The 14,341-nt window shown below is 48.9% G+C and overlaps 1 protein-coding gene across 8 annotated transcripts in view; it reads left to right on the top strand.

Annotated features, from left to right (window-relative positions):
* Nucleotides 1-14,341, top strand: part of PNPLA1 (patatin like domain 1, omega-hydroxyceramide transacylase) — a 73,603-nt gene that overhangs the window by 46,731 nt on the left and 12,531 nt on the right. For all 8 annotated transcript variants that reach the window (XM_074038241.1, XM_045390749.3, XM_015449495.4 and 5 more), the window contains 4 exons: nucleotides 3,671-3,903; nucleotides 5,709-5,774; nucleotides 6,843-7,052; nucleotides 8,017-8,077. In XM_074038241.1, the coding sequence (XP_073894342.1) occupies nucleotides 3,751-3,903; nucleotides 5,709-5,774; nucleotides 6,843-7,052; nucleotides 8,017-8,077 (490 nt within the window). In that variant the 5' untranslated portion in view covers nucleotides 3,671-3,750. The remainder of the gene's footprint in view (nucleotides 1-3,670; nucleotides 3,904-5,708; nucleotides 5,775-6,842; nucleotides 7,053-8,016; nucleotides 8,078-14,341) is intronic.

The following is a 14,341-nucleotide window of genomic DNA, read 5'->3' as shown; positions in this document are numbered from 1 at the left end:
GTGATAGGCTATTGTGAGAGGAGGAGGAGAACCAGATTTGCCCTCAGAGAAACCCCTCCTCTGAGCAGAAGTGGATGTGCCTAGGGTGGGCTGAGGGGTGGGAACAGTCAACCTTGAGTACCCTGATCAGGACACATTGGGTCTGCGGTGCTGCTTCTAATAACCTTGCTGTGGTTAGTATGGGACTCTGTGTCTCAGAGCCTGGCAGCATGCAGCTCGGAAGGAGGCCTTTAAATGGGAGAAGGTGCTGGAAAATATGGTAATACATAAAGAAGTAAGCTAAATTTATCCCCTCTCTCAGCACCCAGCAATTGCTATGCTTAACACTTAACTTTCTACTAGCATAGATTTGTTTAACCAGATTAGTTGCTGGGCGAGAGAGAAAGGAGAGAGATAGACAGAGACAGAGACAAAGAGAGACACAGAAAGACAGAGACTTTGAAGACAGACAGGAACACGCACACATACACACCCCCCCCACACACACACACACCTGGAGAGAACTAAGAAGATGCAGAGCTAACAGTATCTTTTGGTGTGTGGCTTCAGCCAGCAGCAGCAGAGCTAGACTGAGAGAATCAGACAACTTCCTGCCCTCTTCCTCCCAGGCTACATGACTGGCTAGAGCATTGCTAATTTCCAGATAGCACCATTTTCAGATGTCAGTACTTTGGAATGTCGACACTGTTTCCATTATTTTGTCCCATGTTTTCTTCCTGTCACCCACTCCCACCACTGAATAGGTGAGTTGACTGTAGATGAATAATATACTAAAGCCACCATTAAAGTAAACATTATAAGACTTTAAATATGCATGCCTTTGACCTAGCATTCTCACTTCTAGGAATTTATCCTAAGGAAAATAAGTATATGGATAAAGAAGTTAGCATGAGATTGTTCATTGCATCATTTATTTAGAAAAGCAATGAAACAAACTAAATAGCCAACCACTCTTGGTTTCCTGATCAATAAATAATGGTATAACCTTACAACAGTTTTCCATACTGCTTTTAATATTAGAGTATAGGCTGGGTGCAGTGGTTCATGCCTATAATCCCAGCACTTTGGGAGACCAAAGTGGAAGGATTGCTTGAGACCAGGAGTTCAAGACCAGCCTGGACAACATAATGAGACCCTATTTTACAAAAATAAAAAAGTTAGCTGGGTATGGTGGCACATGCCTGTAATCTCAGCTACTCAGGAGGCTGAGGTGAGAGGATTGCTTGAGCCAGGCATTCCAGGGTGCAGTGAGCTATCATGGTGTCCAGCTTGGGTGACAGAACAAAACCTCATTTGAAAAAACAAATTAGGTTATAAATGAATATTTGTTGACCTGGAAAAACATTCACAACAGATTAAGTGAAAGAAGCAAATTACAAATAGTATGTATTGTATGACCCTTTATAAGTATGAATAAAAATAAAATATATAGTTTAAGGAGACAGACCAAATGTTAGTCACTAGGAGGAGGGATTCCAAGACATTTTATTTTTTTTCTGCTTATCTGCATTTTTAAAAGTTTTTCCATAATGAGCATGTCTGAGTTTTGTAATAAGAACATCCTTGCTTCCCTCCCAGGGGTGGCTTCTGCTGGGAGATCAGGCATTCCTGGCTCCCAGGCATCATGGGAAAAGCCATTGACCCTTGCAAGGTGTTAAGCTGGTCACTAAGAATTCCCTGCCCCGGCTTGACTCCCCATCCCGGCTGGTCTTATGGGCGAGACCTCAGTGATCCAACACCTTGGTATCCAAATGAGCAGTTGCTGCATCACCTGTGAGTGGGTTAGCCTCTGCCCTCCCTTGAGGGCAGACACTGTTTACCACCGTTGGCACATGGTAAGTCTAACCTTACTAAAACTGTAGGGCCTTTCTGCCTCCCAGGAGCACCCTCCCCTGTAGGAGGGTAACAGCTATGATGCTCCATTGCTCAGGGCGGTCCCTACTACACATAAGCAGGTGTAATTCTGAAGGTTGGAAAAAAAAAAAAGGCTGTCACCATGGCAACCCAGGCTTGCTCAGCCTCTTCATTCCTGAGATCAGTCCAAATCCCAGGGAAAGAAGGTGGGGTATGGAGTCAGAAAAATCACTGCCTGGCTGCCTGACCTCAGGCAAGACACTTACCTTTTCTCTGTGTGAGTTTCTGCATCTGTAAAATGGTGCTGAAGCTTCTTATCTTACCTCCAGGACTGGGGTGAATAATCTGTAAACTGTAAAATACAAGAGGAGTAGGGCATCCTTAGTTTTGGCTTGTCCCCAAATTGCCATGTGACTTTGGGCAAATCACTTAACCGCTCTGTGTCTCAGCTGCTCTGTTTATAAATAGGCGAGTAAGGCACACTGATTACTTCCCAGATGTATTGCGAGGTGCCTGTGAGAATCCCAGAATCTCAAAACTGGAAGGAATCCTAGCCCTACCACTCATGCAGGAATCTTTTTGATAAACTCTCTGACAGAGGTACTTATCCAGCCTCTGCCTGGTTACCTCCCATGGCGGAAAACTCATGACCACACAGCTTCCCTTGTAGCCATTGCTACATGACACTAACTATAAGAAAGTTCTTCACTATAGCGTATTACAGCATGTTTTACAAATAAATGTTTGTTTAAAAAAGTTAGCAATCCTTTCCAGAGCTATCTTCACTCCTGATTTTCCCAAAGGCTTGCACAGGGTAGAGATGAGCAGTGGTCAGCAAAAAGTAGGTGTGGGCTCAGCTCCAGAAGAAGCTTTTGGCTTAGCGTAGTAGAAGGAGCCCAGGCTCTGGGGTCACACAACCTAGGTTGAAATGCTAACTTTATCCACTTACTAACTGGCTGACGCTGACCCTGGGAAAGTTATATTACCTATCTGAGCCTCAGTTTCCTGATCAGTAAAAGGAAGATAGAAATACCTATCTCCCAGTATTGTTGTGGGAATTAAGCAAGTTATCACTTCTTATTAAGCTGACAACACAGACTTCCCTGGTGGGATTCTGGGGACTTGGGGTGGGGAACATTACACCCTCTTCTGCCACCCTGAATAGCACATCTGCCCTCTGAGCACATGGCACAGGCGAGCCTTACATACTCCATATCTCAGGGTCATCTCCCTCTCAGACCTGGACCAGGGCCATAAAGGAAAGGTGACGCAATGGTTTCAAGACAAAGTTCACCTCCTCCATGTGATTCACCGGCCCAAGGCCAGCACCCCCTCCCTGCCCACAGACTCAATGGGCACAAAGCAAGTATCCCAGGGCATCACTTGGGAACAGCTTCCAACTGCACCAGTGTTTTCATAGGAATCTCATACAGGATCCCAGAACTGTGGTCTGGCAGTGGACTTCCAGGCAGAGTGACAAGAAGTTGCGGAAAGCTATTTGGGGTTGGGGTAAAGTGTTCCTTTAGCTGTTGATAAGAAGGTGTCTGTCACGTAGCGACTCCTGGACAAAGGTCAGGACGCCTGGGTCCAGCTCCACCATCGCCTAGCTCTGGGCTTTCTGGAGCCAGCGACTTCCTTCCTCAGTGTCTTGCTTTCCTCATGTGCGGGACAGCAGGCCGATTCCTGGGGCTTTCCCAGCTCCCGAATTCTAGGTTTCCCCATTTGTTGGATGAGTTGGAGAAACCACCCTAGACCTCCCTTGGCCCCTGGCCACTGGGTGGCGCCGACCACCCCCTCTTCTCTGCTTCCTTTGCAGATGAGTACCTCAGAGTCCTCAATGTGGGTGTGGCCGAGGTGAAGAAATCCTTCCTGGGGCCCTTGTCCCCGTCCTGCAAGATGGTGCAGATGATGAGGCAGTTTCTGTACCGGGTCCTGCCCGAGGACTCCTACAAGGTCACCACGGGAAAGCTCCATGTGAGCCTCACCCGCTTCACGGACGGGGAGAGTGTGGTGGTTTCAGAGTTCACGTCCAAGGAGGAGCTCATTGAGGCAAGGGGGCTGGGAGGGAGGGAGGGCCAAAGAGGGGGCGTGGGAGGGCTGCTCCTGCTCTCTCTCCACCACCCAGCCCGATGCCTCACCCATCTGCCTCACTTCTCTAGTCCTTCCCTTGCTTCATGCCCCCAGTGTCTCCCTGTGCAAGGTGCAGTGTTAGATGAGATGGACACAGAAGCCCAGGACAAACCAGGCTTGACCACCACCCTCAATGCTTTGGCCTTCACGTCCATCCTGTCTGGCCCTCTGTGCTAAGCCTGAAGCTTCCCAGAGGCCCAGGTGTGACCTGCAGAGGGCCCGGGGCTCTTTCAGGGCCTTCCAGGCTGGGCTGCCCTGCGTCCTCTCTGAATTACTCACAGTTTGTGAGAACAGTCAGGGGAGACGGGCCCCCATGCCCCCTTTCTGCCTCCTCACTTCCAGTGGCCCTTGATAAGGGATTGAATTACTACCAAATCAGTTATCACTTAGAAAAGTGCATGCTAGGCCGGGCGCGGTGGCTCAAGCCTGTAATCCCAGCACTTTGGGAGGCCGAGACGGGTGGATCACGAGGTCAGGAGATCGAGACCATCCTGGCTAACACGGTGAAACCCCGTCTCTACTAAAAAAATACAAAAAACTAGCCGGGCGAGGTGGCGGGCGCCTGTAGTCCCAGCTACTCGGGAGGCTGAGGCAGGAGAATGGCATGAACCCGGGAGGCGGAGCTTGCAGTGAGCTGAGATCCGGCCACTGCACTCCAGCCTGGGCCACAGAGCGAGACTCCGTCTCAAAAAAAAAAAAAAAAAAAAGAAAAGTGCATGCTAATCCTGAGTGCACTGCCCTAAGCTCATTAATATGAACTTTAGTTATGAACAATGATTGCTGGAGAGGGCTGCAGATAGGTCCCATTGTCTTTCGGGACAAAGGGGTCAAGCTGCATGGCCTCCACCCCACATCTCCACTCTCCTTCCTTCCCCACATACAGGGCCTTTGCCTCCCCATCTGCATCCCATACTGGCCTGGCAGTAATCCTGGGGATGAGGGATTAATAGGCAGTGTGCACGGACACCTCCTCCACTCCTCATGGCCCCCTGGGTTTATCAGCAGCCGGCTCTTCCAGATCTGCCTCCTCACGCCCACCCCCGTTCCGACTTCATCGCCCACTGCTGCAGTTTTCTCTCCCCGGCCCTCTCCGCCACCTTCCATTCCTACCATGCCAACCCTAGCAAACCACACACAAGCCAGACCTCTGGGCCTTCCTACCTGCCGCTCCCTCTGCCCGGGATCCCCTCCCTCCTTCCTACGCTGCTTTGCCTGCTGCTGAAACCCAGTCCCTCCTGCCAGGGCACTTGCCTTCATCCCCTCCCACCCTGCCTGCACCCCTCTTGTGGAGCCACAGTGCCCATGCTCACCTCCACCAAGCCCCTGTCACCCCACTGCACCGTCACCCACTTGCTCACTCCCCCCTGTAGAGCACTCCCAAGGGTGGGCCTCTCAGCCTCCTTTGCTGACACACATTAGTGGTTGTTGAATCCCACTGGATTCATGAAAGTTCAGCATCAGAAGGAACCCTGAAGCTATTGAGGACCCCCTCCCACTTTAATGCTGGGATGTCAGGGCCAGACGGACCAAGTAGGTTACCAAGGACCCCATTAGTGAGGACCAGGCCAGGAATTGAACTCGGAGCTTTGCTTCCCAATGCGGCACCTTCACTTAGGATTTAAGGAGGTCCGGCCTGGTGGTGGATGGCCCAGCAGCGGACAGACGAGCCGTCCCCACCCCGCCCCCTGGGCCTCCGGCATCTCAGCCCTGTTCTCTCCATACAGGCCCTATACTGCAGCTGCTTCGTCCCTGTGTACTGCGGCCTCATCCCCCCGACTTACCGCGGTGTGGTGAGTGCTCCAGCATGGTGAGGGGTGAACCGGGATCCAGGGGACCTCGGGTCCCTGTGACTCACACCTGGGGGAGCAGGAGGGTGGTCTCAGAATGTAGTGGGAGGACCTAGAGTTGGAGAATTTCTCGTGTTGTTACTCAGAATTCCCAATGTAGATGGCTTTCTGGGTCTTTAAGATGAACTTCTCCAGCTGGGGTGGGCTCCTCTCTGGATCCGCCTACCCACTGCCGAGCCCGGCAAATCAAGGCTCCATAGGCTTGGCAGGCTTTCCCAGACTTCTCGTAACAGAGGATGTGGACCCTGAAGAGCTGGGACCTGGAACCTCAAATGATGAGGATGTTTTCTGAAGCCCTTTAGGCCAGGGCCTTACAGACTTTAATGTGCCCGTGAATCACTCGGGGTCTCGTAAAACTACACAAGTTCTGATCCAGGCGATCTGCGGCAGGGCCTGAGGATCCGCTCCTAACCAGCCTCAGGTGCTGCCCATGCTGCTGGTGGGTGGGCCACACTCTGAGTAGTGATGGTCTAGCTCATGCCCCTTCCTCATTTTATATGCAGAGAAAGTTAGGGCCAGAGACTAGGATTCAGGTAGTAGATGGAGCCCGTATTGCACGTCAGCCAGCCTGAGAGTTAGAGCCTCAGTATTTATCATCCTTCATTCATAGGTGAGAAAACAGAAGCCCCAGAAAGGACGGGGCTTGTGGGTGAACAGGTGGTGGGGCTGTGGCAGAGGGGCACGTCTCCTGCTTTACCCAGAGTATGGGTCCCCTGCACACGAGCCCTGGGAGCCCCAGTCTCAGCACCACTAAGATAGCGGAGGGAGGATCAGTGCAGGACAGAGCACCAGGCTGGGAGTCCAGAGGCCAGTGTGGACTCACCAAGTGACCAGGGGCACACCACACACCCACCAGGACCTCCATCTCCAGGCTTATCCCGAAGGGTCTTCTGGACCTTCCTTGATGGGCCCTTGAAGCTGGTACCATGTCCTATGGGCCATTTTGAGGTACTCCGAGTGGGGCTGAGAACTCTGGCCCCAGGTGAGCATTTCTCACTCTGCCCCACACAGAGGTACATTGATGGGGGCTTCACAGGCATGCAGCCCTGCGCCTTCTGGACCGACGCCATCACCATCTCCACCTTCAGTGGGCAGCAGGACATCTGTCCCCGGGACTGCCCCGCCATCTTCCACGACTTTCGCATGTTCAACTGCTCCTTCCAGTTCTCCCTGGAGAACATCGCCAGGATGACCCATGCATTGTTCCCCCCGGACCTGGTGGTGAGAGGCAGGAGGGGTCTGGGGAGTAGGGGAAGGTACCAGGGACTAGGGGTGGGGTTAGAGAGCCACTGGGGCCCACTCAAGTTCCATCTGAGTCTCCTCCCCTCAAATGATCCCTTAAACTTCCTCCTAGACCTGCCTACTGGCCTTGCTTCTAACTAGCTATGTGACCTTGAACAAGTGCCTTAAGCTCTTCCGGCTTCAATGTTCTCCCCTGTAAAGCGAGATGATGTCAGAAGTGCTGATAGAAATATTAACTGAACCCTTCCACTCAGACAGCTCATGTACCAAAGCAAGGGTCGGCAAACTGCAGCCCACGGGCCATATCCAGCCTATGGCTTGTTTTTGTACAGCCTGTGAGCTAAGAAAGGGGTTTCCATTTTTAGAGAGTTATGGGGGAAAAAAAGAAGAAAAAGAAAAAGAACATTAGGCAGAGACTGCATGTGGCCAGCAAAGCCCAAAATAAGTATTTACTATCTGGCCCTTTACAGAAAAGGCTTTGTGGGTAATACCTCATGTAATCCTCTAGCATCCTCTGTGACCAATATTATTGCTGTCCCCATTTTGTAGATGAAGAAATTGAGGCTGTGAGAGGTGAGAGCAACACAGCCAATAAGGGGCAGCCCAGAGACCTGAACTCAGGCTCCAAACTTTGCTCTTCATATGGCCCCAATGCACCTCATCTGGTTCTGCCATGAGCACCCAACACTTTCCTGCCCAGGGGAGGCTGAGGATCCACCATGAATAGTGTCACTCATGAACGCAGCATCACTGGGGCATGTGACCAGGAATTGCTCCCCAATTCTTCTTAGTAGATAGTGAGGGATGGGACACTGGATGGGTATGTTTTGAAAAGTCCATCAAATAAAGTTCAAGAGCAATGGGAGTAGCAGCCCTGGGTCAGGGGAACTGTGGCTTCCTTCATCACCGCAGCCTTGGTTATTCTCCCGGTGCCCCGCCCCAGATCCTGCACGATTACTACTACCGAGGGTACGAGGATGCAGTTTTGTACTTGAGGCGACTGAGTAAGTACCGGTGGGGCCCCAGGCAAGGGCAGTGTTGGAGGGTAGGGACAGTTCAAACCGTAGAAGGGCTGAGTGGAGGGGTATTCCCCCCAAATTTGTGACCTGGAGATGCCCTTCACCTGGGAGAGCTGGAAATGGGGGTGGGGATCTAACAGGCTGCATCACCCAGCCCAGACCGCTGGGTCTAGAAAATAGGATCTCCATGTAAAGGGGGCTTTGGGGTTAACTAAGGGCACAGTGTCTAGGACAGTTGTACATGTATGTTTATGAATGTAAAAACTCTATTTAGGAAATCCAGAGTTCAGATCTCCCTGGAGAATTCCATTTTCATGTCATTTCATTCTCTTCCACTTTATTCTCTTTCCAGTAAAATTGCATTATTAAGGTAGAACTGGATGTCACTAGTTTATATTTGCGTAAGACTCTGAGTGACCAGCAAATCACAGAGAAGAGCCTTTGCCCTGTGTAGGTTTGAAATGGTGGTCCCTCCACCTATATATTCTCTGTGCTTTATCAGGGTGGAAGAAATAATTCCAATGACATGTCTTTTATGTGCTAACTCCATGGCAAACATCTTTGTTACAAGAAATGAACAAGACTGGATGTGGTGGCTCATGCCTGTAATCTCAGCACTTTAGGAAGCCAAGGCAGGAGGATCACTTGAGCCCAGGAATTTGAGACCAGCCTGGGCAATTGTGAGACTCCCATCTCTACAAGAAATTAAACAATTAACTGGGTATGGTGGCACATGCTTATAGCCCAAGCTACTTGAGGTCAAGGCGGCAGCAAGCCATGACTGCACCACGGCACTCCACTCTGGGCGACAGAGTGAGACCCATCTTTTTTTTTTTTTTTTTGAGAAGGAGTCTCGCTCTGTCGCCCAGGCTGGAGTGCAGTGGCCGGATCTCAGCTCACCACAAGCTCCGCCTCCTGGGTTCACGCCATTCTCCTGCCTCAGCCTCCCGAGTAGCTGGGACTACAGGCGCCCGCCACCACACCCGGCTAGTTTTTTGTATTTTTGTAGTAGAGATGGGGTTTCACTGTGTTATCCAGGATGGTCTCGATCTCCTGACCTCATGATCCACCCTTCTGGGCTTCCCAAAGTGCTGGGATTACAGGCAAGACCCTGTCTTTAAAAAAAGAAAGAAATCAACAAAAGCTTTGCCATATTTAGAATCAATTATTTTCAGAAAAAAGGATCACTAGATCAAAGGGTTTACCTAATGTTACATCAGAAGCATTTTCCTTGTTGCCACACGTCTTTGTGACTGTCTTTTTTGGCAGTTGTATAATATTCCATCATAGCTGTACAGAAAAATTTGCTTGATCATTCCTTTGAGTTTCCAAATGTTTGTGATTATGAGTAATTCTGTGGTAAACTTTTTGTGTATGTAGCTTTAAAAAATACTCTGTGGGTGAGATTAAGGGGTTGGATGAGATTTTCTTCCTAGGAGGTGTTCACTTATTTTTCCCTTCTTCAAAATTCCTTCCTGCTTCCCAAACTCCCCTTATCCTGTCTCTGCTTTCTCCTGGGTCCTTTCTCCCAACAAGGGGGGTGGACAGGCTGGACAGATAGGAGAGCAGGATGGAGAAAACCTGGGCTCTAGAGGCAAGTAGCTCTAGGCCCCCACCTCACCCATAGCTGTGTGACCTCCGGATAATCGCTTCCCCTCTCTAAGGCTTGGTTTCCTAACCTATGAAAAAGGGGGTTTAGATCCTAGCTCCTGACACCTACTAACTGTGTGATCTTGAGCAGGTAATTAATCTCCTGGGGCCTCAGTCTCCTCATCTGTAAAAGGGGCCTAATCATGGAACCTTATGGTTTTATTTCGAAGATTAAAGGAGCGAAGCCACAAGACCTTAGCACAATGCTCAAATAAATGGTAGCTCTCATGAGACGTGCTGAGTCCTAGCCACGGTCAGTCCAGCCTACTGCAGGGTGAAACCTGATGGTGGCACTTCAGGAATCCGCCCCCAAAATTGAGCCAGTATATGGATGGGGCAGGTTTCTTCAATGGCCCTGGAATCACTCCAAGTAGGAACAGATACAACTCCTAAGGGAGAAATGGTCTCGTGCTGACTACCAACTATTTTTGCTTCCTCTTCCAATTTGCCAGTGTACGGCACGGCTTTTTCAGCACAGATTTCACCTCCACCACCTCAGTCCTCTTGGATTTGGTGGGAGTGGATTTTTCTCCCTGCATCAGATGTGAACAGGAACTACTGACACATACTGAGAAATTGCAGTTGGTCTCCAGAGCCACACCCTTATCCCTACCTGCCATCTGGGAACAGAAAATGGGAGTCCGCCTGGCCTCCCTCAGGCTGCTTTCTGGGTGGGGGGTCACCTCCAGTAGGAAACTATACCCCAAAAGGTGTCACCCTCCATTTCTCAGCTCACATTCTCACAACCTCTTTTTCCTCCCTCCCAAGGGAGGAGAATTAATTATTCCTGCTGCCAGGCAAGCCACTCTCTCTACACTCGACCCATCCTGGCAGCAGCCTCCTGCCAAAGGGAAGGGCAGTGCACGCTGGCGTGCTTGAAAATCCGCATTCCCCACACAGATGTATGAACGTGGGTGCTGAGTGAGGTTGGAGCTCAGAGGATGCCATGTCTAAAATATCCATCCGGCATTCAGGCATGCCTGGCCAAACCTCTTTTCCGCCTTCCTCCCCGACTCCCTTCTTCCCTCTCACAGTTTGGTAAGTGTCTCCCTCTCTGTACACACACACACACACACACACACACACACACACCCCTGTGAAACCATCACCACAATTAAGATAGTGAATAATTCGTCATCCCCAAAATTTCCTCATGCCCTTTCATGATCCCTCCCACCTTCCCTCACCCCCTGCCTTTCCCAAGCAACCCCGATCTGCTTTCTGCCATCACAGATTAATTCACTACAATGTGAACTCTTTTTTAAAATCTGAATTATTTCACTCTGCATAATTATTTTGAGATTCATCCATGTTGTTGAATGTATAAATAGTTTGTTCCTTATTACGTTCCGTGCCACTGTATGAATGTACCACAGCTCACCTACCAAAAGAGTTGAATATACCACTGTATGCATATGCCACAGCCCATTTACCCATTCCCCTGTTGATGGACATTTAGGTCATTTCCAGATTTGGGCTATTATGGATAAAGCTGCTGTGAACACTCATACATGAGTCTTGGTGTGGACATATGCTTTCATTTCTCTTGGGTAAATACCTAGAAATGGAATGACGGGATTGCGTCGTACATGCATGTTTAACATACATCCACAAATATTTTAATCGTGGTAAAAAAACACATAACAAATTTTAAGCACGTAGTTCAGTTGTGTTAACTATGTTCATATTGTTGTGCAGCAGATCTCTAGAATGTTTTCATCTTGCAAAACTGAACCTTTACACACATTGATCAACAACTCCCCCTTTTGTCTTCCTCCAGCCCCCAGCAACCGCCATTCCACTTTCTATGCTGATGGTTTTGAATACACTAGGTACCTCATATAAATGGAATCATGTGGTATTTGTCTTTTTGTGACTGGCTTATTTCACCTAACATAATGGCCTCAAGGTTCATCCATGTTGCAGCTGTAGCATGTGACAGGATTTTCTTCCTTTTTTGAGACGGAGTCTCGCTCTGTTGCCCAGGCAGTGGCACGATCTCGGCTCATTGCAACCTATGCCTCCTGGGTTCAAGCGATTCTCCAGCCTCAGCTTCCTAAGTACCTGAGACTACAGGTACATGCCACCACGTCCAGCTAATTTTTGTGTTTTTAGTAGAGATGGGGTTTCACCATTTGGCCAGGATGGTCTCGATCTCCTGACCTCATGATCCGCCCGCCTTGGCCTCCCAAAGTGCTGTGATTACAAATGTGAGCCCCTGCGCCCGGCCGATTTTCTTCCTTTTTAAAGCTAAATATATTCCACGTTTTCTTTGTCCATCCATCTGACAAGGGACACTGGGGTTGCTTCCATCTTTCGGCTATTGTGGATAATGCTGCAGTGCCCATGGATGTATACATGTCTCTTCCAGATGCTATTTCAATTCTTTTGGATATATAACCAGAATACATGTTTGACTTTTTAATAAACTGCCAAATGGTTTTCCAAAGCAGTTGTACCATGTTTCATTCCTACCAACAGTGGATGAGCATTCCCATTCCTCCAAAACTTTTGGTCTTTTTTTTTTTTTTTTTTTTGAGACGGAGTCTTGCTCTGTTGCCCAGGCTGGAGTGCGGTGGCCAGATCTCGGCTCACTGCAAGCTCCGCCTCCTGGGTTCACGCCATTCTCCTGCTTCAGCCTCCCGGGTAGCTGGGACTACAGGCGCCCAACACCTCGCCCGGCTAGTTTTTTTTGTATTTTGTAGTAGAGACAGGGTTTCACCGGGTTAGCCAGGATGGTCTCGATCTCCTGACCTCGTGATCCACCCGTCTCAGCCTCCCAAAGTGCTGGGATTACAGGCTTGAGCTACCGTGCCCGGCCAACTTTTGGTCTTTTTAATTAACGCTCAGAATGTTTCATTCTAGCCCTTCTAAGAGGTGCATGTCAGTAACATATTGTGGTTTTAATTTGCATTCCCCTAATGACTAATGACTTTGAGCATCTTTTCATTTGCCTATTTGCCTGCCATAGATCTTCTTTGGTGAAGCATTCGTTCCACTCTTTTGCACATTTCTCACCTAGACTCTTAATAAGCTTTGTGTTTTTAGGGTAGTTTTAGATTTATGGATAACTTGTGAAAATAATACAGGGTGTTTGTTTCACATCTGTTATATGTTACAGAATGATACATACATACCATGGTATTCAGTCCAGTACATTTGTTACAACTTACGAACCAGTCTTGATATATTTTTAAGTAAGAGCCATTGCTTATTCAGGTTTTCTTAGTTTTTACCTAATTCGTTTTTCTGTTCCAAGAACCCTCACCCAGGGATCATATTACATTTCATTGTCACATCTCCTAGGGTTCCTCTTGCCTATAACAGTTTCTCAGACTTTTCTTATTCTTTTTTTTTTTTTTGAGACAGAGTCTCATTCTGTCGCCCAGGCTGGAGTGCAGTGGTGTGATCTCAGCTCACTGCAAGCTCCGCCTCCTGGGTTCACGCCATTCTCCTGCCTCAGCCTCCCGAGTAGCTGGGACTATAGGCATCCGCCACCATGCCCGGCTAGTTTTTTGTATTTTTAGTAGAGACGGGGTTTCACCATGTTAGCCAGGATGGTCTTGATCTCCTGACCTCGTGATCCACCCGCCTCAGCCTCCCAAAGTGCTGGGATTACAGAGATTTTTCTTATTCTTGATGACCTTGACAGAGTTGACTATCGGTCAGGTATTTTGTAGAATGTCCCTCAGTTGGGGTTTGTCTGATGTTTTTCTCATGATTAGGCTGGGGTTGTGAATTCTGGGGAGGAGACCACAGAGGTAAGGTGCCATTCACATTGCATTACCTCACAGGCACATGCTGCCAACGTGACGTATCCCTGCTGATGTTGACTGTGACCACCTGACTGAGGTAGCGTCCATTGGGTTTCTCCATTGTAAAGTACTCTTTCTCCCTCTATCCTTACTGCAGTCTTTAGAAGAAAGTCACTGTGCACAGCTCATACTTAAGGAGTGAGAAGTTATGCTCTACTCCCTAAAGGGTCAAGTATCTACACAAATTATTTAGAATTCTTCTGCAGGGGAGCTTTCTCTCTTCTCCCTGATTTACTTACTTAGGTAATCATATGTTTATATCAGTATAGATTCACGGTTATGTTATACTTTGGGTTATTATTCAATACTACTTTATCTTTTTCCTCAAATTGTTCCAGCTTTGGCCATCGAGAGCCCTTTCAGTTGGCTCTTTTACACATTTTAAAAACTGAATTATTTGTTTTCTTATTTAAGGGCTGTTGTATGGTCTAGATAAATGCCCCTCCCCCACCCATCGTTTTTGAGACAGGGTCTCACTCTGTCACCCAAGCTGGAGTGTAGTGGCGCAATCATGGCTCACTGAAGCTTCAGCTTCAGACTCAAGCAACCCTTTTACCTTTCTCAAGAGTCTTACAACCACAGTGACCTTCTCAGAACCAGCCTCAGCTGGTTGCCTCCCCTGCCTAAAAGTCGTGCTACAATAATGCTTGCCATGAAAACCAAGGATCTTAGCTGCTGCCTACAGCCCTGACATGGTCTGGCCCCTGCTGCCTCCTCAGCCTCCTCCCCCAGCATGGTCCCCTCACCCCACACTGACCTTTCAGGCCCCCACCACCTGGAGTGT

Source organism: Macaca fascicularis, chromosome 4, assembly GCF_037993035.2.
Source record: "Macaca fascicularis isolate 582-1 chromosome 4, T2T-MFA8v1.1".
NCBI lineage: Eukaryota > Metazoa > Chordata > Mammalia > Primates > Cercopithecidae > Macaca > Macaca fascicularis.
The sequence above is the reverse complement of the archived record's forward strand: the minus strand, read 5'-3'. Positions and strand labels throughout refer to the sequence as shown.